The 27,300-nt window shown below is 48.5% G+C and overlaps 1 protein-coding gene across 5 annotated transcripts; it reads left to right on the top strand.

Moving 5' to 3' along the window:
- The first annotated feature begins 468 nt into the window (after positions 1-468).
- On the top strand, positions 469-27,261 carry LOC121592765 (sushi, von Willebrand factor type A, EGF and pentraxin domain-containing protein 1). Of its 5 annotated transcripts, none has more exons than XM_041914547.1 (11): positions 469-554; positions 1,763-2,403; positions 16,391-16,567; positions 16,725-17,294; positions 17,376-17,528; positions 19,800-20,126; positions 20,195-20,725; positions 20,794-21,387; positions 25,324-25,677; positions 25,750-25,929; positions 26,027-27,261. In XM_041914547.1, the coding sequence occupies exons 2-11, from the start codon at positions 2,196-2,198 to the stop codon at positions 26,545-26,547; spliced, it is 3,615 nt and encodes a 1,204-aa protein (XP_041770481.1). In that variant the 5' UTR covers positions 469-554; positions 1,763-2,195; the 3' UTR covers positions 26,548-27,261. The 5 variants fall into 5 exon arrangements, with proteins under 5 accessions (XP_041770481.1, XP_041770505.1, XP_041770497.1 ...); XM_041914571.1 differs by having other exon boundaries at positions 548-570; XM_041914563.1 differs by lacking the exon at positions 469-554 and adding an exon at positions 561-718 and having other exon boundaries at positions 1,767-2,403.
- The last annotated feature ends 39 nt before the right edge of the window (positions 27,262-27,300 follow it).

The raw sequence follows: 27,300 nt of genomic DNA, 5'->3' as shown, positions 1-27,300 counted from the left end.
ATGATAATAATTCGTTATAAGGGGTATTCTTTATGAGGGGCTCTACTGTATATAAAAAATAGTGTATTAATTTCGACACTAATGAATGGTCACGTTTTGAAAGCACACGTGCCAAGTGGCGTGTTGTAAAAAGGGCCAGCTTAAGCGCCCCAAAGTATGCACAACGCTCGACATTTGCTGTAACGCTGCAGCTTGGATACAACTTGTATGCTACCGTCTCGCAAAGGGTTGACTTGCGATGAAGTTTGTCCGATTTGTATCCACCGCCAGGCCCAGTGTGGCTTAGATGTCGGTTGGCCTCACACATTTGCCCAGCGCGAGATCAAGAGCGGAGAGCGTGCGATCACCGATCTATGCTCCAGCGTGGAGCATAACATAACTGAGAGAATATCGTCCCCCTCTCTCATTCCCTGCAAGAGGTTGTATGCGCACTATGGGCAACGCGAGCCGATTGACGCGCGTTCCGGAGCAGCACACCACCAGTCGGGTGCCTCGAGTGTGTCGTTTGAGAGAGCGGACGGCCGCGTGGTGCTTGTGTTATTTCGACAGTAAAGGTGAGCGGTTCAGCGCGTAAGGCAGTGTGCTAGTCCGAACCGAAAGCGTCGTTCCGCACACGTAACCGACCGAGCGGTTGCTCAGAAAGCAACACACGACGGCATAGCATCGACGCTGTGCGCAAAACATTACGATCAATCCGGTTCAAAACGGACACTAAACGGTACGGTTAGCCCCTGTACGTGTGTGTGTGAGAGAGTGCGTTTTTGCATTTAGTGTCCTTTTTGCAACTTTCCCCTTTGAGTTGCCTCTTCGCCAGCCGAAACGTTTGGCATTCCGCTGGTGCACGAAATCGTTCGGAGATTTGTTGCTGCCACAGGCGACGAACCCTCCCCCGCGGAGTGCACTGCGACTGGGCTGCCCACTGCCCTAGTTCTGAGCATGAACCAGTTTGCACGGCTGCCTTTAGGGTCGACTGCAGCTGTCGTGTGTGTGTGCGTGCGTGTGCATGGGTTTGTGCATTGTGCACTTGGGAAGAATCAAAAACGAAAAATGAAAATCGAGCAACAGCAGCAGCAACAACAAACCCCAGAATAGGGAATCGGGGACAGGACCGTGTCCGTGCAGGAAAGGAAGTGGCGCTGCTCCTGTCAATCAAGCTGCAGAATAGGGTTCGGTGCACGTTTCCCACATCGCCCAGTTCTCCATCGTATCCGTCACACCGAGATGGTGAAAAACCGGCACTGAGCGAAAGTGAAAACTAGGAAGAGTGCTCGCTAACGAGCACCACCCGTAACAATCAACCAAGCTGCAGTTGTGAGCGTAGACACCCGTAGGGAGTGGTGGAGCGAGGACAGACGTAGAGACACACACCGCACCAACCAACAACAGGAAAAACCAGTCGCTGCCGCCTTTCCTGCAATTCCCGTCATCCAAGCGGGACGGGGGATGCATTGATGGGTGATACTGGGGTCCAAATTGTCGGGCTACGTTTACTAGCTGCTGCTCTCTTGCTGGAAATCTCCGGTGCCTTCGGTGCAGCTCCTCGGCAGCTTACCAGGCTGTGTTAGGTGGGAGGGATGATTTTGTTTGGGTTGTTCAGCTCCGGATCTTTCCGCCCACTTTAGGATCTGTTTGACGTACAAACAGTTGCTAAAAATGTTTTTTTTTGTACATTTGTGTACACGACCCCTTCTCGAGAGGGGTTTTCGTGACGGTTCTAGCTCGACCACCTTCTTAACTAGCTCTCTTAACTCTTCAACTCTAGGTAGTGTGCCGTAATTGAGTGTTTGGTAAGCGGCAGTGTCCGGTGATCTAGTGTCCCGCAGTCGAAAACCTGAACTGCTGTGTGTGTGTTGTTTGTGTACTTGTGTATGTGTGTAAAAGTGTGTGCAAGTGCTAAAGTAGGTGTAAGCGTTCACTGCCGAACGAGAAGGTCTCTCGAGCCGCACACGCTGTGTGTGTGCATGTGTGAGTGTGTGTTTGTGTTTGTGTGTGGACCTGCAGTCCTTTCACTTCCTCATTGCCGGCGCATAGCGGCGTTCGCTCAGTACACCGCAACTTACATGGCCGTACCCTGGCAGAGGTCTGGCTGATCATTAGACGCGTCCAGCGTATCGTACCGCGGGCTTTCTAATTTCGGTGGACACCACCGCGACCATCGCGACCGTTTTGCACGCGGCGGGAAGCGCGTCCCCAGCATGAGGAAATGGAAGCACCCACCACGGGGTGCCACGGACGGTGGCCAAAACAGTCCGGGTGAACACCAACAGCGATCAACTGCCAGCTACTGCCGCAGCAAGCAACCGCAGCAGCAACCGGCCGGTGGCGCCACCTGGCGCACGGCGGCCACACTGCTTACCGTCGCCATTACGATCAACCTCACCTGTGCCGGTGTCAGCAGTCAAGGTGAGTGGTGCACGATCTGTCCTTTCGCCTGCTCACGATACGGCACACGCCGTGTACCGTGTAGTTTCCTCCCAGCAGCAGCTTTTTGAACGCCGACCGTGCGACGGATGGATTGGTACGATTTTTTGGTCCTTCGAACCGGAACGCTTCGAGAAGCGCTTGAACGGGAAAGAGCTAGTACGACTGTGAGCGTATGGTACAAAAGATTTAGCGAAACGGGGGAGTAAGATCGGCCCAATGATTTCGCATCTTGCATATCGGTTGCTAACACCTCCAAACCCATTCGTCTCCCTTAAAACGGCCCATTTTTTTTAATGTCTATTAATTGATCCAGCAGCAGCAACAGCAGCAGCCGGGCAATCATTGCGGTACCTTAAATTGTTTCTGGCAAATGCACCTTCCCGTGCATCTCGACTAAAAGTAGAGGTTCTTCGAGTCTCTATCGTCTAAAAAAAGAACATTTTAGGGGAAGGGGGCGATTGGGTTGCAACCTTAAGACTCGTAAGCCCTGCAGCCATACAACCGATGGTAATGATATCACGAAAAGCCCCTACCACTCGTCGTGCCGTGACAGTGATGTCGCTGTGGAGGTCTAAACCTGGTCCGCTCACCGTTGGACCCACCGCACACCGTAGCAATTAGTCAGATCACTAGATCTTAGTAGTTGTATCTCCTTCTCCTTTTTTTGTTCCTCTCTTTCCTTCTCTCTCTCTCTCCTCTTTCTCTGTCTCTCTCTCTCTGTCTCTCGTTGTGGTTGTGTAGATTACAAACAAAACATGAATAACGGATGTATCTTGCATTTTTTGTTGCTTATTCTTCTCTTCTGTTTCACTGTCCACGGTTTTGAATCACGTCCAGCCACCCACTCAGACAGGTTTTGGGGTCCAGCGTGACCAAGATTGGGGCCGATGTCGTTGGGCAAACGAAAAACCCGCGTCACCCATCGTGCTACACGTACTAAAAAAGAACATTGTGGCATTGGCACAACGCACGACGTTCAGTTTTTGCTGTTGCTGTTGTAAACAGCTTCAATTGGGGGTGCTTTTTTCAATCCACTTTTCGGTAGCTACGACCCAAGTGCACAACAAAAAGTGCATCAAATGTGACATTCGAGAATGTGGCTGGAGGATAGTGTTCAACGGAAGCGCACCTTGGCTGGCATCGCAAAAGGTCAACCAAAGTACGAACCAAAAGCTGGCCAGGCGGAACCACCGAATGCGTTTCCATTTTAGCCGCACCACGGCAGCAGTCGTCTCAAACGCGCTCAAACATACAAACACACACACGAACGCACCTGTCAAAACAGTTTCCAACAGAATCGATGTTTGATCGGTGGATATTGGACGCAGTTAGGATGTGCCGTTCTCTTAAATGGAGCCCCTCAACCGTTTACTTTTTGCCTGCAATACCGAAACCCCACCATCCATTACCCCCTGGCCCTGCCCGCAAAGAGAGGGCGTTCTTATTTCCGCATTCGGCACAATCGAAACTGATGCTTGTTGGTGTAAAATGGGACCGTTTTTGTTGTTGTTGTTTGTTGCTTTGTAAAAGTTGCCTCCGGAAATTGTTCACCATCATCGACAAAGTGTGGCGAAGGTCGGCGTCGCCACACTCGGAAGAATTGCATCGGTTAATTAGCGTCAGCACTCCCACACCGGGCGGCAAAAGACCGAAACTCGAAAAGAAGGCTCCCCACTTTGGCAGGCCGAAAAAAACAACAACAACAACAACAACAGGCCCACTGCATGGCACACGCGGAACGTTCTCACCGTAGCGCGCCCGTAATCGACAAACGACCACGTTGCCCCCAGTGTGACCTAGAAAACGCACCAGCAAATGAAAGATGGATAAAGCAGGAAAAGGAGAGTGAAGAAGGAAAGCAACAACAGCAAAGAAGAGACCTCTGCAGTCTACCAAGCTACGAAGCACATCTTCACGAGAACCGATCTGACCCCCGGCCTAGATGTTTCGGGAGGGTGTTTGGGGCCGAGCAGTGGCGGTACAGTTGGAGCGGGTACACACCGGGCCCTGTAATTGCTAAGTCACAACTGCGACCAGCCTGTCCGGTACGCCCGATTGGCCGTTTTGTCTGGTACGAACGCCAACCGTGGATGGACAGTTTTTTTTACTTCTTTCTCTGTTTCTTCTTGTCTGTGTGGTTGCCGGGAGAAATCTTTCCCTTTTTTTTGCTCCCTTCCAAGCCGTACGAAATCCCACGTACGACAAGCCGCGTGGTAATTTGATGGAATGACGAACAGTTGTCCTCGTTTTTCTAGCGCGCGCAGACCGCGTACTTGTGATAGCGATACCTTGCCCCTTTCCATCGGGCCATACTACCGAGCGGCTTGACGAACGTACGGCTCAAGGGCTTTGGGAATGTTCGCTCTGCTCCGTGAGCTCGTCAGCCATACAATGGTCAGTGGGAAAAAGGCTTGGGAAACGCGCCCTTAAACCCGCGTGCCAGCCGACCGCTTACTTTGTGGCAGCGCTGTGGCCGGTGGCAGAGATAAGCCGCAGGCGGTTTAGCTGTGGATGTGCGATAATTAAAAGCCTCACACATTGCAGCACAGCTTGGGCCATCCGTCATCCGGAGCCTTGGGTCCGAAGCGGCACACAGCCGAGCGGGGGTTTCCCGGGAGTCAGTTTTCCCGCGTGCACACCAGCGTGGTATTTCAATTTTCTATCTGATCCCATTCTTGGCTGCCCCCGGGGAGGGAATGCCATGGGAATGAATGTCCCTGCATTCCAAAACACACATCAACAATGCAGTCGCGTCACCTACGTAGGTTGGAAGGCGCCAACGACCCCAGCAACAGTAAGACATCAATTTTTGGAGCATTTTTTGATGTGGGGTTAATTTTTTCCTTTTCCCTAACATTTGATGGGTTTATTGTTTTTCAGTTATTGTTCCGCCTTTCTTCGCTCTCGGACACGAGAGGAGGAAAATGAGGTTAATTTCGAGTAGCAAGCCGGAAGCGGCACTAAAACGTTCTTACCCAACCCACGGTTGGAAAACAACAAAAGAAATAGTAGGAAAATCTCCTGTCCGTTCCACGGCGGTAGTGGGAAACGGACAAGGCGGTAGAATTTGTGTTTTTTTTTATTGCATCGTTACCCGGCCGCATCTTAACAGTGTCCGGAATTCCAAATCAAGGGCAACGATCTGTTAATGGGTACGAAGAAGGTACTCTCTCGCTCTCTCCAGGCAGCAGAGTAGTCCGTGGTGTCCGCTGTCGACGGGCTTTTCGTCTCCGCCGGTGTGGTCATTCCACGCGGACTGTCGCTTGTCCCAGGGCGCCATTGTTTCGGGGCGGACTGTGGATATTACTAGATCCTAAGGGAAACATGGTTGTTCTCACTGGTACAATTTAGCTTTATTCTCATTTTACTGCTTTCTGCTCGTTGGAGCATTAAAGACACTGGGAAATGCGCTTCGTCGTTTTAATTGTTGTAAATAGGTTGCTGACTGCAACGGCAGAAACCTACCATGAGTTGCTAGAACCTAAAAGCTCGTTCTCCGTCCAACATGTCTCCGTTATAGGCAAATAGCATCTTCGTGTCAGATTGTCGTTCCTTTCAGTTGGCCTACATTGTTATTAGTGTCAGAATTACACCACTGGCGGCAATTCGCCTGGCCAGAAGATTCAGCAGATTAACGAAGGGAAAGTTTTGTTCCCCCCCCCCCCCCCCCTAAATAAACCAATCTGTTTACTCTCGCAATTCGAGATGGGAGATTGATTTATGTGGCACGATTCCATCGTTTTTTTTTCGAGTGTGTCGTGACTTCACACCTCGACGAGCTCTAGATGTACGTGCGCGTCTCGACGATCGAAAAGTGCCTTTCAAAATCAAACCAAGATATCCTTCTTGAGCGAACCATGCTCCCGCTTTAATGTCCTTTCGCACTACAAGGGTGTGCGGGGTTATTGGCTGGAACAAAGTAATGGCGAACGGAGTTCTACCGTAACGGCCGTCGCCGTTCAAGTACGACCACTTCTTTCTGCTTCCTTTCATCGCCGCAGCAACGGCCAGCGAAGCGGTAAGTGGTAGCAAATTAAACCAATCCACCCCCTTTTCCCTTCACCTGCTGATACGGTAGGGTGAGGAATGGTTCAGTTCTGTTCTAGTGACTACAAGCACGCAGGCGAAAAAATAAATTTAAAAAAACCTGCGTCCACACTCACTCCCGGACCGCACCTTTTATAGCGCGAAACAGGTACAACCCTTTCGCATGGTGCACAGCCACAGTTCGCCAATACGATCCCGTCCTGTGGTTGGTGCGCCGAGGTGATCGGTATTGAGGGTAATAATTTCGAGCCGGCGCAAAGAAACGAGAAGCGCGATTGGGGAAGCGAGAGCAGGGTCCTACTCCACCGTATAGCACACCGGAATCCTTAGAAGCTACACCCATACCGTCGCATAGGTCGGTCTGGTGACGGTCTTGCAACAGTTTGGGATGAATTAAAACTAGTTTTGTCCGTCACCGAACCCCACCCGATCGATCGAAACCGATCGAAGTCAGTTGGATTCTGCCTACACGCTCTGATTCTGGCGCACGGTTTAACTGCCGCTACTAACACCCCGTTCCCAATCGCTAGGCGATGGTCAAGCACGCACAGTGCCTCCGTTTCAATGGTTTGCACGTTGGTTCAATTCTCAAGTGCGCGCGCAGCTTAGCTCAACAGGTGAAGGGGTAGCACAAGCACACAGCAACCGAGCCAGTAGTACTGTATACTGGTGTGTGTGTGTGGTAAAGACACTCTGCTGCCCAAAATCTACATAAAAAGAGATCTGGCTGTATTTCTCCTGTCCTGTCTGGGGAGGGTATCTCTGTGTGCGCTTAAGTGTCAAGGAAATCGACGCCCCGTATGTCTCTAAGGGGTGACATTTGAAGCATCTAGAGTAGAGAGAGAAGTATCCATTTGCTTTGCGCGCAAAGGGTAGCCAGAGTGAGAAAGACATGTAAAAAATCAACTCTAAACCCCCAAGAATGGATTTGTTTAGCTGTGTGCGATAAATAGGAGACGGAAAGAGAGGGGTGCATGATGGATCAAAGCGTTGTTTGTATATAGGATCTCTGTGTTTTATTCCTCAAGATCTCTTCCCTTCTCCCCGTTTCACAACCTGAATTGTAACACTGTTTTTTTGTGCCTCACAAGCGGGAAACCTGTTTCACCGTCGTCAGAGCTGCCAACAGACGTGCGGGTTGGCGGTTTTCTCTATTAAGTACCCGTGGGTGGTTGTGTGCGTATCGTCCGAGCGGAAAGAAAACGAAGCTCTAAACGCTAGGCTGCAAAGAATGGATGAATAAATAAACCACGTACCCCACAGTGGAGATATACGCGTGTACACCAATTCTGCTGCTGCTCTGGCCATTCAAACACTTGGTCACACAAACACACCGAAACCTACCTTCCCCCACTACTGAGCAAGCACGATTTACTAGGCCTGTGCCTTTACTACTACCACACCAAGTGTGTCGCTATCGCTAAGTGGAGTACCAACAACCACCAACCGGACTAAATGGCAAATCAAATTCGATACTCACCGATCGCAGGAAAAGGTGTTCTCGTTTTTTGTGCTACTCTTAGTGGTAGCACACCACACACACACATGCACACACTGCGTCTAGAAATTACCAAACAGTGGAGAGAGAGAACAAATCTACTGCCGGCACTTCGGCGAACCCATCAAGAGTGGCGGAAGAAGGCAAAAGATTCGCAAAGCAAAGCACCTTTGACTGAAGCTTAAAGGATATGATAGAGTTTTGTTGCTCTTTTGAAGATAGTTTAAAGCAAGCAACAGCAACAATAAACCCCCAGCTGTAATTTTAAATTCAGTGTGACGGGGAGTGGAATTATTCATGGCAGTAAATATTTATAGCCTTTCAGAATTCGCGGCCAATGAGTTGAATATTAAATCGTGTTATTCTCCTACAGCCATTTTTATTGTTTATTGTAGCTGATTAATGTTGTTTGAGAATAACGGAGTATTACATATTTGCTCTGTATCTGTGCCAAGTGCTATACTGACTGTCTCTTTGCGACCGCCTTGCACCGTATGCGAAACGTTTGCCTACGAAAGACTTCAGACGCGAAAGCGACGAACCGCCCGAGAAGAAACCATGACACAAAACACGTTTCATTGAATTGTGAGTACTGCATTGGTTCAATTCGGGGTTTTTTTCAATTAAATTGCAACCGCTGGCGGCCACCCGTACCTGTCACAACGTGACCGATCGCTAACCGTCTTTAAACTTCATTTACATCCACCATCCGTTCTGGTTTGAGTTTGCAACCCTGCTTGGGGCAATTTTCATCCAAGCACTGCCTTCACGCTTGCTGCTACTAATTGGCCAGCAGCAGCATTATCGCCTGCAGTATTGTGGTAGTGCCTGGTGGCAAAACCCCACAAGTTTTTGCCAATTGATGAGCAAGTCAGTATTAGTTGAAGAGGTTGGACACGAGCGATCACACGCAAACACACAAAACAAAAACACCGCAAAACCAAACCTTGCAGCTTGGTGTCGGTTTTCAGATCCTCTCGCAGGAAGGCGGACGGTAAACAGCAAACAGACTTACAGAGTAAGAGAGAGTGAGCGAAAAGCATGACAACGGTTTGGCGACTGCTTTTCTTTATGTAATTTGAGGTTCGGTGCGATTCGAAGCATTGAAATTGGATTCACGTTGCACAATTTTGCACAACGCAGTACAGTAAAATGGCGCCTGCTGCATAGCCCTCGCTAGTGCTCATTGCTGTGGCACATAAAACCCCGTGCGAGATACCCAAACCTCCCCACGGGTGCGAGGAGAACAGCAACAGCAACACGGGGCAACGGAAAGCGTGCAGCAACAACTTTCACTTTCACAGCTGCGCTTTTTTTTTTCTTCTTTTTCGTGGGTTCGGCTTTCGGCTCTTCGGAGCAAGTTTTTTTTGGAGAAGCATTAGAAGTACGAAACAGAGGGAGAGATAGACAAGCACATAGGGAAGAGGAGGGAGTGGTTGTGCTTCAGGGGTGAACGTTTTTCATCTCTCCTGCCCTCTCTCAATGCATACCAATCAACGCTTTATCGGGGCATTGAAATCGGCAGCGTTTAATTATTGTTTTCACCATCAAAAAAGTAAAAAAAAACACTCACACACCAGCACCCAAGTATGGTATACACTCCGAAAGCAAAAGTACGTGTGAAGGCATCCATTAATTGTAGACCGTGTAGGGGCCGGGGAATCGGGAGCCGACCTATGCTTAATCACATTTTTCACAGTGCCCTCAGCACACGCTCATAATAATAGAAAACTGATTCCCTTAGTAATAGTGTGTGAAACCCCTCCCCTTCGGTCCCTCTTTCACTGCCTCATTGGGAAGAGTTAAATTGTGCGAAACAGGAAAATTGAAACCACACCAAAAAACGGCTGCTTTTCCTCGTTCACTTATTAATAATATGCGAAAACAGTTCACCGCAACTGAAACGCACGCTCTTCCGGACGTTACGCAAAATTCTCAAGCATCTCTGCTCGTCCATCCCTACCCGTCCACCGAGAGCCGAGAGAAGTGCAGCTGCTCTGTAGGGGGGCACTCCCTGCTGCCACTCTCCAAAGGTGTACATGCATTTGGTACAGTTTGCCGTGTGAAGCATGTTTTTCGTTCAGGGTGGGTTACTTTCGCCTATACGCTATGTATGCATGTATGGATATGTGCATGTGTGTGGATCTTAAAATGTAACCCCTTTCGATTGCAGGAACAGGAAAGAACCCGTGGGACCCAAACAAACAAAAAAACACCTCAAGTGAACGAACGACTTCGATGCGAGAGCGAAACCAAAAAGTTCGTCGCTTTGCCAGCGCATTGAAGTCTTTCATATTTCACCTCAGTAGGCAGGATCAAAGGTGGTGATTTTTGATTTTTTGTGCCATTGTTGTGCCGGAAAGGGGGTTCGCAAATTGGTAGCATAAGAAGATCCGCTAAAATCCGGAGTGCGTTCGTTTCACTGGTCTGGTTGAAATTAGCTAACCGCACGGCTGCACTGCACAGGACGCTCATTTCCTGCATCGTGTTCCCGCCCCATGGCGCTACTCGCTACCAACGTCTCAGCCTGCTTTCGATTTCGATTACGCACGCTGAACATCGGTCTCGGGCCGCTGCCGCCGTAATTATAAAATCTTGTTCCATTTGGGTTGCTGTCTTTTTTTTTGCTGCCCCATTTTTTATGCGTCTCAAATAATTTTCGCACCTTCATATTCATCATACGTATTAGCACGCTTCAATTCAAACCCGCGTCTTTACATCGGAATTACACAAGTGCAAACACACATACACACATTTAGGTGTACATTTTAGAGAGAAAGGTACGTTGAAGCTTTGTTGTGAGTGTCTGACGTGTCTATTTTTGCAAATCGTGTACTCCGTCACTGACACAGGTGGTGCAGGTGAGAACCGGCCAATGTTATGTAGGGCAATTGATAATCGAATTGTTGCAACTCGTGATGCGCACTCGTTATGATGACGATCGAGCAAACGCAATAGCAACAGCAACAAAAAAATGGAGAAAGAAACATGCCACGAGAGGGTCCGTGGGTTGCGCAATCGAAAGCGAAGGGTTTTGGGGTTTTTTTTTTTGTTTCGTTTCTGCAGCAAAACCATTAGAAACACCCATGTGCTTTCACCCGATTCGGGCGGCTTTACTTGTACGTAGCTTGTTGTGGTTATGTGAAGTGTGTTTTATATTGTATTTCTAACACAAATCTAAGTAAGAAAAATAAGCAAAGTCTTATAAAAATCGAAGAAGCAAAGCGCTCTTTTTTTCGTTTTACGAGCGTTTCAAAGATGAAGCCTTGACTTGCACTTGCACATCACGCTCCAGTATTGTCCTTCGCTGTCGCTGCGCTGATGACTTAGCTGATGACTATCTTCTTTTCGTGACGCTGATCTTGTCGAATACGTCCAATCGAATCGATGATTAAAATCTTAACCCATCGTAACAAAAAAAAACACACGAACGAACGTCTCTCGAAAGGCCGGTAACCTCCCCAGCACGCAATCGAGCTTCTTTTTTTTTGATGATGGAGCCTGCTTCGAATGGACGATATTGCTTCATTATACCAAATACCGGCAGCCAGATCGGTAAAGGGGCATTTTCGGTAGCGTACCGGCTACTTCCATTCAAACCTGCAGGGCCATAGGCCAAAGAGGAAGAAGAGCGTTCGCTTTCCTAACAATTGACAGATTGCCGACCCTCCAATTTGCATGCAGAGTGCAGACACCGTGGAGGGAGGAATGCCAAGACCCCATTATTAAATACGCCAGCCCGAGGAGCTGGAGGAGCGGTGTTGGGAACAGGCTGCCACCTGTAGCCAGGCCACCATGGGGCCACAAGGAATCCCCAGGAGCCCGAAGAACGGGGTCAAACGACGGTCGAAATTATACATTCGAGGGACATCCACACCCACGCCCCGCTTGCGCATTGTGTGCCGGACGCTGTGGGGGGAAAAAGAAGAAGAGGAAGAAGAAGCAAGACGAGAGCTACAAAGGCCTCAAGAAAGCACCCGTTTGGGGGGGGAGGCGTTAAAATCTAACGGTTTCTGTCCCTCCCTTCGGTGCATCCAATTTCTTCGGCAGGAGTTTTCTCCCCGAGCAGAGGTTTTTCGGTGTGTGTGTGTGTGTGTGTGTGTGTGTGTGTGTGTGTGTGTGTGTGTGTGTGTGTGTGTGTGTGTGTGTGTGTGTGTGTGTGTGTGTGAAAAAAACGGGCGAGAATGTGATGACATGTCGCCAAAGGAATGATGTCGCGTTCGACCCGCTTATTGACGGGCGCGTTTCTCTTTTAGAGTGGCGCAAAACTGATGCTCGGCATGATTCTGCGCAATTTACCTTGTGCGTGCCTTATGGGCTGGGTTTTGCTTCTTTTTATTATTTATTTATTTAATTGTTTTGCGTTGGCAACCTTATTCCGTGTAATTTATTCCGCACGCTATTCTCGTTCATGGCACGGTGGGTTTTTTTTTGTTTGCTCGCGCCAGAATTGGACCACTGCACAGCGGTCAGCTAATTAATTGAAGAGAAGAGCTTTCAAAAGAATCCTCCCAGCTCCCTTTCGACAGGCCAATCGAAATCCATGTTCCGGGCCAAAATGTGTGTGCGCAACACTCCGCGCGCACGCATGGAGGCCACCATGGCCGCCAAACAACACGCGAATGCAACACGCCGGGCTGCACAAAAACAAAAGCGTGGAGGTGAAAATGTTGACAACGGGGGTTGCCACAGCAAAATGTCACTCGTCACTCGGGATCGGATGGAAACGCGCACTGACGAAATGCAAAGGAGAGGACAAACAAAAAAAAGCCACTAACTACCACCCATTGCCATTCCTACCTACCCGCTTAGCATCTCATTATTTTTCTTGCGGTTTACGGATTTTTGCATTTTTCCACCTGCAGGCGGGGGTTGGAGTGGGTGGGAAAACAAGCGGCGCGACGACCGTGATGGTGATGCAACTGATGCGTATCACAGTGTACAGTGTGTGTATGTGACTACGCGAAAGGTCAACGCAATGTGTGCGCGACACACGAGAGAAAAGAAGCAAAAGGCCACCTCGTGTCGGGGTCGGTTTAATCAAAAAGTGATTAGCATGTGTGTTTCCCTCCGAAAATCTATCCACACGCATCTCTGGCAGTAACTTTGTATGTATGTGTGTGTGAATCTGTGTGTGAAAGGGTTCTTTTTTCGGTGGATGATGCTGCTGCTGGTTCACACATTTATTTTTTAATTTATGATTGAAGCGTCTTAGATGGATGGTTCAATAGCCAAGGCACGCACACGGCAACACGCCTCTTAAGTGTGGTGTTGCTAGTTAGAAACAACTCAAGGTCTGCGCTGCAACTGTGTGTGTGCCTGGTAAAGATGGTCGTGAACACATAATTAGCATCAACTGATTAATTCCATTCCACATACTGGCCCGACCGACAGCATTATTAGTCACACTTTATTTGTGGTTACTTTTTTAATCTTTCGTACAAACCACAAACCCATCATCCGATGCAAACATGTTGTACCTTTTTTCGGGATTTGATTTTATTTTCTTAACTTAAAATTCGGACTCAACGTCAATCCTCCCCACTAAACTAGATCCGAACTCACGACTTGCGGTGTGAGAGACTGATTACGTTACGATGGCGCTACGTGAGCAGCTGGAAGCGGTGTGCGTTAAGAGTCCAATTTAATGGCAATGTGTTGCTCTCTCAACAATGTAACGATCGAGTCGGGACGCGTAAATTTCAAACCAAAGCAGCGGTTGTGGTTCCTGTGGGTGGCTGATGTACGCCTGATAATAATAATACTTATTAACGCTGCACTTAAAAAAATGCATTCTCCCATGCGCGATTGAGAAAACAGACTCCCCATAATCGCTCAAGATAGACCCCCGCGCAAACAAAAGGGTACGCGGAAGCGATCTTTGAGAGAGAGAGAAAGAGAGAGAGAGAGAGAGAGAGCTCTTCAATTAAACCTTCATTTCACATACATACACACACATATACACGATGGCGGCTCATCATCGTCTGGCAAAACCATTTTCCATTCCAATTTGGATGTGGCTCTGTCTGTACCGATCGAGGCCTCGAAAGGAAACAAAAAAACAAAACCCACGTTGAAAAGGAAAATGATTTATTACAGCTGAAGGATAGCTCTCTTTCTCTCTTCCTTTCTCTCTCCCCCTTCTTTTCTCTCTTTCTCTCTCTCTTTCTTTTATATTTCCTCGTCAAATGTTTGCGAGCGTCATCTTCACACATGCACCCCCCTGCTCTCGCGCACGAAAACGAAACTTGGCGTGTTTGGAAAATCTGTTTTTCATGGCCGAAGCCGCCGGCAACAACAAAATTGCAATGATGCGTTCGCAAACACATTCCCAATCCCCTTCTCTCCCTTTCGCGACGAAGCGTTTATCACGCCACATGCCATGTGCCCCGTGTTATCGCACGCTGTACGTCCCTCCTCGGGTTAGCCCGATTATATTCGATGCAAATGAAGAAATCGATTTCCATTTCTCGCTGCGCCGCGGGAGCGGAAGGAACGGCATATGGGAAAGCACGTAACACACGTAACGCCCGCCCTTCCTACCGCGCCGACACGCTCTACATCCTCACGGGCCGTTTGCGGTGCGGGCCCTGCGTTTTTTTTTTTTTATATTGCCACCCATCGCGGAGGCTGCGCGCGAGAAAGCTTTGCTGGCGGCGGAAACATGCGGCATGCGGGAGATGACGTCCGAGCTGCAAGCGGCGGCGACTTTCGGTTTCACTTGCGAAGTTGCGCTCCCAACGAACGATCACGCACACACACAGGCACACACAAGCAGCGCCGACAACCAGAGCCCTAGCGAGGTTACGTTCGTCGTTCCGGATGGGATTATTGAATTGGGTACTATTGATTTTATTGCCCCGCTCTCAGGGCGGTCCTGCTCGGCGGCTACCCTTCGTGGGGGCGGGGTGTGCGGTACGGAAAATGAAGGAACAACAAGGGCAGCACAAGAAACGTAAGCACAGACCCACATAAGCGCTCAAACCTGCATAACAATAAACTTGTTGCAATCAAGCAAACGACGAAGAATTTGAACCGGATGGTTGCGCGAGTTGGTTGCGTTTGTGTGTGTGTGTATGTGTGGGAGAGTGAGTGCACGCAAATTAAATTCGATTAATTATTTATGCACGCTCGCTCATAAAGTGAAAGTGTGCAACCATTGTTTTTCGTTGGAGAAGGTTAGTGGCCGAAAACGTTCGACAAAAACGCTTTATAATTACCGCGCAGACCAAATTTGGAACCTATTCTGGTGTCACGTAGCTAGTAAGCGAAAGTTAGTACTATGTGTGTGTGCCATACCCTATCCTCCGAGGTGGCCTGGTTTGCGCTTGTTTGGTCGCTAAGTCTGTCTGTGGCCGATGTAGATAAAGGGAAGTAGCTTATTGCCTCAGTTGGTCACGAGAAATATATTTAATTGCTTTTGTTTTTTTTTTTCGTTACTTAAAAGCCCACAAAAAGGTTTGATTATTTCATCCTTCCGAGAAACGTAAATGTGTCAAGGGGGGATATACTACCTAAAAAAACTTAAAGTTGGTGTTGTTGTGAAAAGGTTAGGAAAGAGCTTGTGTGATACATTTTAATCCTTTAACCTTTCCTTCTTCCCCCACCCGGACCGATACACCAGCCTGTCCGAATGCACAGTAAAAAGCAAAAATATTTGGATTTTTTTTTTCAGATTTGTTTTGAACACCTCCCGGTCCCGTGAAAAAAGGTGAAATAACCAACGCCGAACTGTGGGCGACTCGTTTGGTGCAGCTTGACCGAACTAACAAAACACACACACTCACACACACCCATTAGTTACCATCGCTGATCGGCGGAAAGTTGAATGAATCTTCTACCGGCGCTCGCAGGGTTCGCCGCCGGCATACCGTTGAAGTCACCTTTTCACCTGGCCGTACAACATTCGCTCTGAGCTCATCGGATGTGCATACAGGCCCGGCGGGGGAGAAGGGGGGGGGTGGGGGAAGGCCAATGAACCAGCATTCAGCGCTGCCTTACGCAACCCCACATTTGGGGATGGGTAAAGGAGATTTCAATGCGTTTCAAAACACGAACCTTCCAGGGAGGATGTTTTATATTGTGTTTTTTTTTCTTCTCCTTATTGATGACGACGATTACGCTTTCTGCGAATTTTCTAGGTTCTAGTCTGCAGTGTTGCCCAATTAAAAGGGTTTTATTTTATTTGGCAAAAAACCGATTTAAATTATTACTTTGTGGATTAGCATTGGTCGGGATTATTGTATGCTATCATAGTAGGTAAAGCGGCAATTTTTCCCATGTCTCTCGTTAAAAAAGATGCTCGTTTCCCAGAATCTTTTGCACTCGAATTTGATACCTTTTTTTGTTGATATATATTGTAAGCTACTATCCAATTTATTAACGTACCGATTCTGTCGTTTGCTCTATTTTTTCTTCCAGTTTGTGGTCCCCCGGCAGTGCCAGCGAATGCGCGGGTACACACGGAGAAGGCGACCGACGGCAGCGGAGGGCTCAAGTCGGCCCGGTACGATTGCGATCCCGGCTACGAGCTGTTCGGGTCGGAGACGATCCGTTGCGACCCGGTGAAAGGATGGGACCGCGAGCTCCCATTTTGTGGTAAGTGTTGAGCCCCTTTTTGTGAGCTGGTACCGACGGGCCCACTTTCCAATTTAGCACATTCCACTGACCGGGAGAGGGCGCTAATTGACTAGCGCGCTCTCGTCCGAACGCGCACAAGCATCTGACTCACCTGAGCCTCGCTACTCCCATTTAGGTACGAATGTGGCGTACCGGAAGCCGGTGAACCAGTCGTCGGCGACGCGGGCCGGGCCGGCCGGGTACGCGAACGATGGCAAACCGGGCAACCAGAATCCGGACGGGCAGGAGTGCTCGGAAACGCAGAAGGAGGTGTCCCCGTGGTGGCGGGTAGATCTGCTCACGCCGGAAGCGGTGCGAGTGGTGCGGATTACGACGCGCGGCTGCTGCGGCCACCAGCCGCTGCAGGATCTGGAGATCCGTGTCGGCAACAGCAGTAGCGATCTGCAGCGGAATCCGCTATGCGCCTGGTACCCGGGCACGGTCGACGAGGGCACCACCAAATCGTTCACCTGCGCCCGGCCCCTGATCGGCCAGTACGTGACGGTGCAGCTGGTCGGCGTGGAGAGCAGCCTTAGTCTGTGCGAGGTGGAGGTGTTCTCCAATGACGAATTCTCGTCGGACCGGTGCGCCTCGCCGAACCTGAGCGTGGAGACCGTGCTGACGACGTTCGCGAAAACGTGCTACGAGTTCCACATTACGCGCGGCGAAAGCTTCGACAAGGCGCGGGCTGTCTGCAAATCGCACGGTAGGTCTCGCACGCTCGGTCGAATCCCCTTACGTTTGGTCCTTACGAATCACACTCTTTTATCACCCTCCAAACTGGCAGGTGGCGATCTCATACACGACTTCCGTGGCGTCACCACCGACTACATCATCTCGGAGCTGGAGCGACGCAAGACCGACCTTCGGACGCAGCTCGTGTGGATCGGGGCGCAAAAGGAGCCGGGCATCACGTCACGCACCTGGAAGTGGGTTAACGGTAAGCGCGAGGCTTTGCAAACTTAGCAAAACGCAAAGCAAAATCTACCGGCCGGTAGGGGGTCAGTGTCGATAATTAACAGCGGGCCGGCGGTGGCATCATCATTTGCACACAATCGTACAATCGCACGGAGCGGTTCGTGCGATGTCATCGGTTATCAAACGTAGCGGTCAGTGCTGAATGACGGGAGGGAAAATCTATCGGCTGCGAATGGCAACGCACGCGGCCGATGCAAATCCGACCCGAAGGGCCAACATTCTCACGGCCTGCTGCAGGGCACAGCATACAGTCATAATTGGCCATTTTATGGTGCTTTCATTTTCAACAACATCCCCGCAAGTGCGCGTACGGGACAATGGTGAGAACCGAAAACTAAAAAAGAAACAATAGGCAAACGTTGTCTTACTGCTGCTGATTGCGGTGATGATGAATGTGGTACAGGGACACCTGTTTGTAAGCATTTATCAATCACAAACTGGGGGGGGGGGGATTTCAAATGTTAGTACTTCCCTTTCGTATCGTGCACCATTCCCGTTCGGCGTTGTCATACCATTTTGAAATGCATGATACGCTATTGCAGTTTAAACACCGCTTAACTCTTGGAACGCTACAGCTAACTTGATTTTGTTCAGCGCTCCAGATCTCAAGGAGAAGATGAGCAGTTAGTTTCTCTTCTTCATGTTTGGGGCAATAACTGTAGTCAGTCTAGGCTTGCCATAGACTGTTATCTACATGGCTGTCTTGTATAGTGATGTGCTCTCTGGAGCGTACCCATGACTTCGATCCGACTCCGACTATTGTAAGTCCGATTTCGACTCCGGAAAAATCGGAATCACTAGTTCCGTCCAGAGTCGGAGTAGTCCAGAGTCGGAGTAGTCCAAAGTCGTCCGGAGTCGGAATCATCCGGAGTTGGCCTTATTATCAAGCATTCCATTTCGTTTATATTTTTTGTCTCCCACATTGCGCTTGCACTTCATCTACAAGACTATGTTTTGAAATCCAACTCCAGCCGACTTCGGAAGTCTCTGACTCCGGATGTCTCCGACTCCAGATGACTTTGAACAACTCTCGACGACTCCCGACGACTCCTGACGACTACGGACGACTCCGGACGACTCAGGACGACTTGGGACTACTCCGGACGACTCCGGGCGACTTCGGATGACTTCAGACGACTCCGGAAGATTCCCGACGGCTCCAGACGATGCCGATTCCGACCTATAATGCAGGGCAGACCTTCCTTCCGAATACGGTTCCGAAATTATCGAACTCGGATCCGAGTCGGCTCCGGAATTTTTCCAAGTAGTCTTGTGGTAACTAGTGTTTTACCATCACTAGTCTTGTGTATAGGAAGCCCTCTCTTTCTTTCTTGTAGCGAGTCCTCCATTGTCCTTCTACACACACAAAACCAACAATTCTTCTGTACATCTACCTCCAGATCCTGCCCAAGACAAGTTCCTCCAATTTTCCATGTGCATGTCCATGTCTTAGAGATATAAGTGCTAAATTTGTACACATCGGAAACATTCTACTTACATAAATGCTTCGAAATTGCGTGAAAAATTGCAGTGAAACCTTTCCTATACGATCGAAACGAAATTGAAGGGGAAAAAAGCCATATCAACCAATTTGTATGGAAAAGTGATGAGACGAAATGTCGGTCTAAACTGGCTTTTTAGACTTATAAGTACCATGCAGTTGTTATTAAATCATGCGAGTCAACGACTGTACTCCGGCACCGCTCAACTATGATACCAACTGTATGGAACTTCTTTAGACTTCTTCAAAAGTGTGTTCCGTTTCTAAAAGTGGATTGAACTGTGTTTGTATGCCAGTAGATGGTTTCACGTTCAATTCATTAGTTTTCTCGATACACTGCAATTGAAGATTCTTTGTCGTCTACTCGATCCCTTAGTAGACTTCAGCTACTTAGGAGAATCGCAGACCAATGATGTTTATATCATAACCGCCCGCCAAGATCTAAGTTGGTTAATATACCAATAGATAGTCTGCAGAGAAATTTAAGTCTTGGATATCTTTTTCTAGCACCAACGTCCAATGACGCAGACCTACGGTAGTATGAAAAGGTCCTCTCTACCTATGTTTGAAGTATCATTAGTCATTCAGGTATCCAGGAGATGCCAAGAGAAAGAGCTGGTGTTCTGCCATTTGGGGAGGTTGTTCTAGCGACAGCGAGTCCTTGTTTCTTCGTTTTGTTATCCATGCTACACTACGCTCATCTCACGGCATCTTCCCTTCACAAATCAACAGGCGACACGGTACTGAAGCCAACCTGGGGCAAGGATCAGCCGAACAACTACAACGGCGAGCAGAACTGCGTCGTGCTGGACGGCGGTCGCAGCTGGCTGTGGAACGATGTGGGCTGCAATCTCGACTACCTCAACTACATCTGCCAGCACAATCCTTTATCGTGCGGTTCTCCGGAAGCGCTGGTCAACACGACCATCGTCGGGCGGAACTATACCGTGGGTGCGAACATTACCTACCAGTGCCCGGTCGGCCATTCGCTGATCGGGGTCGAGATGCGAACCTGCCAGCAGAATGGTGTCTGGAGCGGCACTCCACCGGCCTGTAAATGTGAGTGGAAGCGGTTGGTGGGAGGTAGGCGGTTTTTTTATCGCACTTTTTTGTTTGTTTCCCCACAGACGTCGACTGTGGTCCGCTGCCGGAGATTGAGCACGGAGGAATCATACTGTCGGAGCAGCGCACCAGCTTCGGCGTGCAGGCCTCGTACACCTGTCACGAGAACTACACGCTGATCGGTAACGAGAATCGGACGTGCCAGGCGAGCGGTTGGTCCGGCACGCAGCCCAAATGTCTAATCGACTGGTGTCCGGAACCGCCGCCGATTCAGGGCGGCCGGATCAAGGTGTCGGGCCGGCGGGCCGGTTCCACCGCCCTGTACACTTGCGACTATGGCTTCGTGCTGATCGGCGAGCCGGTCCTGTCGTGCGGGCTGGGCGGCAACTGGACCGGCAAGATACCGGTCTGCCGGTACGTGGACTGCGGCATGCCTGCCCGCCCCGACCGAGGCAACATGCTGCTTCTGAACGATTCCACCACCGTCGGTTCGGTGGTGCGCTACTTCTGCGACGACGACTACTGGCTGGTCGGGCCGCAGGAGCTCTACTGCACGAAGGATGGCAAGTGGTCCGGCAGTGCGCCCGCCTGTGAACGTAAGTAGCTTGCTGCTGAAGCATCCTCTCTGCATCTCGTCTCTACAGCACTTCCGTTTTTCACACAGTGATCACCTGCGAGACGCCCCACGTGCCGCCCGGTTCGTACGTAATCGGGTACGACTACAACATCCACTCTTCGATCCAGTACCACTGCGATCCGGGGCACATACTGCGCGGCGAGGATACGCTCACCTGCCTGGAGTCGGGCCAGTGGAGCGGCGATGCGCCCGACTGCGAGTACGTCGACTGCGGCCCGCTCACGCCTATTCCGTTCGGGTCGCACCGCTACACGCAGAACACCACGTTCCTCGGGTCAGAGGTTGTCTACTCGTGTGCCAACTCGCACCGGCTGGCCGGCGTGAACCGGCGCCTCTGTCTCGACACCGGCCTGTGGAGTGAGACGGCACCGCGCTGCGAGGAGATCCGCTGCACCGAGCCGACCCTGACGCCGCACAGCTTCGTCAGCGTGACCGGCAACGATCGCATGTACGGTCGCACGCTGATCCGCACGTCGGACGCGACGGTCAGCGGTGCCCAGACGTTCCGGGTCGGTGCGCTTGCCAAGTATCGGTGCGAGCGCGGCTACAAGATCGTCGGTGAGGCGCTGATCACCTGCGAGGAGAACGGGCTGTGGAGTGGCGAAATACCGGAGTGTGTCTGTAAGTACTAGGGCAAATTTAGGCGCTTTACATTATTACTAAGTTTGAATTTTTTATATGAGAATGTCAATCAGTTCTTTCGTGAAAAAAAAACTTTACCAATGCGGAAGATCTTTCGTTCTTCAGCACAATATTCGCAGCGAATAACTTCATTCGTTGCCTACCGTTCTCATTTTGTATGGATAGTTTACAAAACCATTCCCATGGTGTTAATTAGTGTTGGGTAAATATCATAGCTGGTCTGATGGTTCTGTCGTCAACTCGTACCACTTAACAACATGCCCGTCATGTCCGCCCCAAATAGACCGTGCCGCCATACGTAGGACAGACTATCCTGCTATGGGGCGTAATCCAAAAAGTAATTTAAAGCCAATCCCAAAAGTGGTACAGGCAGCCCTTGACCGACAACGGTTGCTAAGCCCAAAAGAAGAAGAAGAAGAAATATGATTCAGATTCATGACTCTTATATTTGAAATGATTCATTGAGTCCGATCTCGATGTCAAAGATTAATGAATCTTAAAGAATCATCAAACTCAAAGATTCATGAATCTCCAAAGATTCTAGGATCTCCAAAGATTAATGAGTCTCGAAAGATTAACGAATCTCTAGGGATACATAAATCTCCATGGACTCATAGAGCTTGAGCTTTTCATACTTCTTCTTCTTGGATTGACTATCTACGTGATTATGCCAGCCTTTACAGGCTTTCGAGATTTATTGACAAGTACCACGCAGCCGGATAGTTTGTTTTGCTACTAGAGACGGTCCATGCGAGCCAATTCAATATTTTGATAGATTCATGAATCCCTGGAGATATATGGATTCCAATGGATTTATTAATCTTTCAAGATACATGAATCCTTGATAATCCATGAATCTTTAGAGACTCATGAATCTTTGAAGAGTCGATTCTAGATTCGAATCACTCATCACTAAAGATTTATATGAATGAATCTCAACGAAAGATTCATGAAACCACACACTACTGTTAATCATACATTAGTTCATCCGTTAGTTTGAGCGTTCAACAGCCTTGAAGGCGAACTGAACGAATGGATAAGTTTTCGTTCTAAATTCTTCACATCACCAAACTCTCACCCTGAGGCGGATTTTCCTACAAGCGGACTGAGCAGCCGCTGGGGACCCCGAACTAAACCTCCAAATGTTAGTTCGCTTTTATAAGCGGTTGAATTTTTTTATTGTTGCTCATATGAACGGAAAACTAAATCTCAAAGTAGTACATTCTTACAAGTATGTGTGTGGAATGTGTTGTTAACGTTTATAGCAATCAAAAGTTGTTACAAACTATTGAGATAATTTTTGAAAGCATAGAAAAACTTGACATACTTGCGCATTCTTCCATATCTCTCATATCCTTAAAATCTCTCACGACGATAAAACTTGAAAAAGCTCCTGGGACTTCGTCGGTAGTTTCGATTGCAAGGACAACAAGTCTACAAATACGCAAGTAAAGTATAATCATTGTATGCCATTTTTTATGAATCAGTGAAACAGTAAATCAAACAAAGCTTTCACCTTTCATATATATCAGAGATATCAAACTGTGGCCCGCGATGTCTTTTGGTTTGGCCCGCGACCGCTTGAGCCTAAATTTATTTGTAAAAGCATTTCTGCTTCTATAGTACATGTCCAACAATTCCGGACTCCTTAAATATGTAAAAATTTTCAACTTCGCAGGTTTCTATATAAATTGTCAGACCATGCATCGTCATAAAACCTTGTCGGTTTTGTTCTACCTTCTCTCTGTGCATGTATACATAAAAAGATAAGAATTGCAAAAACTATTGTAGTCTTAGAAGGAAAATCAAACATAGTTATTTTGATGAAACTGAGCTTTCAATTCGGCACAATTTTAGTAAAATGGTTAAAAAATGAATGTAAATTATGTTATGCGCTTTCTGATGATTAAATTTTTAGCAACAAATACTTGATGAACAATTTTTAAAAGCAACAACCCACGATTTAGTTTCAACCTCATAAAGTCTTACTCATATGTATGTAGTTTAGGAACATTACTTTTTTGTTAACCCATCAATCAAGGCACTTGGCGACCAATTAAGGCTGCGCTCTGGCACCAATCGAACACGACATCCGACTCGAACTAACCCATATAATCATATATGGAGGTGCATTGTCAGACACAATCAATCAAACAAACAAACAACAATCAAACAAGACAAACATGTCAAATCCCATACATTTTTCATGTTCGATGTCGTGTTCGATTGGTGCTAGAGCGCCGGGTAAGCCATTTTTATAAGAAAAATATTATATTTCTGCAATACGTTTAGAAACCAGATGAAATCAGATGTCAGCACAAACACGTGTTACTTTTGATAGAATGTTACAAACGATCTCAAGCTTTCCATCAGGCATCCTACCAAGACCAATGTGATTAGAAAACCAATGGTTGACTTATGACTCTGATTTTGGTCGCCATAATGAATGAAGATTTCTATGGAGATGGACAGGGAGAGAATAACCGGTACTAAGGACTTGTATAACACCTTGCCCTCCTCTGTAAAATGAAGATCTGAACTGGACTGAACGGCCTATTTGAATTCATGGACTTTAGACAGCATCAAAAGTAAGAATTCGCTTCTTTAATTCCAGCTCAAAAATATTGATAATCAAAATGACACCGATATCAACTTTACTTTACAAAATTTACTGCTCTGTATTGAAAGGCCGGTCTCGTAGTACAGTCGTCAACTCGTGCGACTTAACAACATGCCCGTCATGGGTTCAATCCCCAAATGGACCGTGCCGCCATACGTAGGACTGACTATCCTGCTATGGGGGGAAATCAATTAGTCACTGAAAGCCAAACCCACAAGTGGTGCAGGCAGGCCTTGACCGACAACGGTTGTTGAGCCAAAGAAGAAGAAGAATTGAAACTAACGCAATAGTTTTTGCACATTATTTTTGCGTACTGAATCTTGTTAGTTGCCATAAAACTATGCAAAAGCTGCAAATATCAGAGGCCTATGACCAATTGAAAATAATCTGCTTCAGCTATCCTTTTATTTTGTTTACATCAATGATTAAACTTTTGTTATGTAACTATTACCCCAAAATGAAATCAAAAGATCTGCTAACGATTTGATTTTTTTATCATATAATATCATGCAAAGACTAAGCTGCGGCTCGTGTTACTATTTTCAGTGACATTTTGGCCTACGGGTTCAAATGAGTTTGACATCGCTGGTATACATTATTGAGTCCATGAATGCCTGCAATAGATGTGGGCCACAACATATGTATTTTCAAAGCCAAGTGGTCTACGAACCTAAAACGATTGGAGAGCACTGTATTAGACCATATCTCAGGTTGCTACAGTGGTTAAGTTGGTCAAGGTCAGGGCAACTGAATCAAGGAAGACCAGCTAGATCAGTACGGAAATTTGGAAAGTCTGAAGTGTCATTGACGAAACTTTTTCATTTAATTGTTTGATTCATTTCCACACAAAAGACTTTTATGTTTAAAAAAGTGACCAAATGCGGATTGGTTATGAAAGGCTTAGAAAATGAAAATTCTCTTACACCAAATACTAGTATTTGAATATAGTTTTGAAATATTTGCACTACCGGAAACAACGATGATGGAAAACCTAAAAATATGCAACATACCTAAGCTTGATTACACGAAGACTTTAGATATGATTAAAATAATCCAATAACTGCCATATAAACGGACAGCAATGAATGAATCCCCAACGAATGCAGGATTATGTATTTGGTATTCGCAACAAGATACACCTACAAAATACGAACAGTGTACTGTTTGTTGCTATTGCTACATTTTGGGGACTTTTAAGGAATCTAAGGGCCCCATTTCGATCCCCCACTTAGGGTCCCGAGACGGATAAATCCGCCTCTGCTCTCACTCATTATCTTCTCATCCCCATCCAACAGACGTTGACTGCGAGATGCCACAGAATGTTACGCACGGCAAGGTGACGCTGGCCACCAACGCGACCTACTACGGTGCGGCAGCACTGTACGAGTGCGACGGCAACTTCAAGCTGGACGGTGTGTCGCGCCGGCTCTGCCTCGAGGACGGCACCTGGAGCCACGAGACGCCCGCGTGCGTCGAAATCACGTGCAACGAGATGAACGTGTCCGATGCGCTGCTGGTCAGCTACGGCAGCCGGCGGGTGGGCGTGCAGGCCGAGTTCAGCTGCAGTAAGGGCCGGTACATGGTCGGGAATGGGACGCGCACCTGCCTGCCGACTGGGCACTGGTCGGGCAGGAATCCAGTGTGCAAGCGTAAGTAATGCACGGGGCGCGGTCTTGCCAGGTGGAGGAGTGTTTCACGCGCGTGCTTTTTTTCTGTTGCAGTGATCGACTGTGGCCGCCCGGCGGACATCGAGAATGGACGGGTCATCGTGGTAAACGAATCGACCGTGTACGGCGGTTCGGCGGAGTATCATTGCGTGCCGCACTATAATCGAATCGGGCCCTACCTGCGCAAATGTATGGACGATGGCAAATGGAGTGGCGAGGAGCCACGGTGTGAATGTAAGTGCTTGTTTTTGTTCTTGTGCAACTTTTTTGTGTGCAACTGATAAAATGAGTTTTTTAAACATCTCTCTCTTTCTCTCTCTTTCGTTTCCAGTGATCGTAAACGATGCGCAGGAGACGAACAGTCTCGGCACCGGGATCGCGATCGGTGCCGCCATCATCGTCATCCTGCTCATCCTGATCGGCGTGCTGTTTCTGCACCGCAACAAGGCGCGCCCGGTGAAGAACACCGAGAACGTGCAGGCGGCCGAACACAAGGAGGACCAGAATGCGGCCGTCATGTCGTACTCGAGCCTGGAGAACGGGCGGCACAACTTCGATCTGACCAACCGGGGCGGCGGGCTGGTCACGTTCAACACGTTCCACCAGTCCGGGGCGGGGCACCATCCGCCCCCGCCAAGCCAGCTGACGCACCACAACAACAACAACCATCTTAGCAGTAGCAACAACAACACTACCAGCTCGCGTACCGGCAGCGAGAACATCTACGACCAAATACCGAGCGAACAGTTCTACGACGCACCTTACGAGATGCGGACGAACGAGGAGGTGTACGAGCCGGAACCGACCAGCCGCGGCAACATCATCACCATCAATGGCGTGAGCGTCCGGTGAACGGTCCGCCGCCCGCCGGGCCTTCCCTCGCCCGCAGAGTTCCTTGAGCAGAAGCAGAGAAGAAAAACCTGGAGAAGCAGGCGACGAACCCTTAAAATCCTTTTGTAGTTTTTTTTTTTTGAAAGGGAGAGAAGATTTAATGAGCATCAAGACAACAACGGCGCGGTTGTTGAGACTGACTGTTTGAACTAAATAGTACGTGTGCGCGAATGTGAGTGTGAGCGTATGTGTGAGTATGTGTGCGCCAATAGATCCTCCCAGAGGAAGCGAACTAAACGCAACGTGGGCGCGTGACCTTACGTTGCTGCGCAGCCGTAAATGAAAATAGAAACGCGCACAGCATGCTGCACGCGGTGTCGGATTGTTTTTTTGTTGTTGTGTTGTTGTCGGGAAATGCGCGGGTGCGTCCGACCTGAGCTAAGTATGATAGCGCCGAGACAAAGATTAAGCAAAACCAAGTGAAGCGGACGGGAATTTAGTTAGACCGCGTGTCAAGGAGCGGAAACCAATTTTATAATCGAAATCTAAAACTGCCGACCAACGGGGTCTGGTAGCGGGTGAGAAAGAAGAAGAAAACTTAAAAAAGAGTAGATAGGCGCATTAGTACGCGCAAAAGTGTATATAGAACTTTCCACTTTTCTTTCCATTTTACTTTGCCCGAGCCGGTAAGCCGACGAATCCTAAAATAAAGACAAACGGAAAACATATATCTTAGCGGCCTAGCTGTAGGACCCGTTACTGAGGTGCGGCGAG

Source organism: Anopheles merus, chromosome X (genome assembly GCF_017562075.2).
Source record: "Anopheles merus strain MAF chromosome X, AmerM5.1, whole genome shotgun sequence".
NCBI classification, from domain to species: Eukaryota; Metazoa; Arthropoda; class Insecta; order Diptera; family Culicidae; genus Anopheles; species Anopheles merus.
The sequence above is the reverse complement of the archived record's forward strand: the minus strand, read 5'-3'. Positions and strand labels throughout refer to the sequence as shown.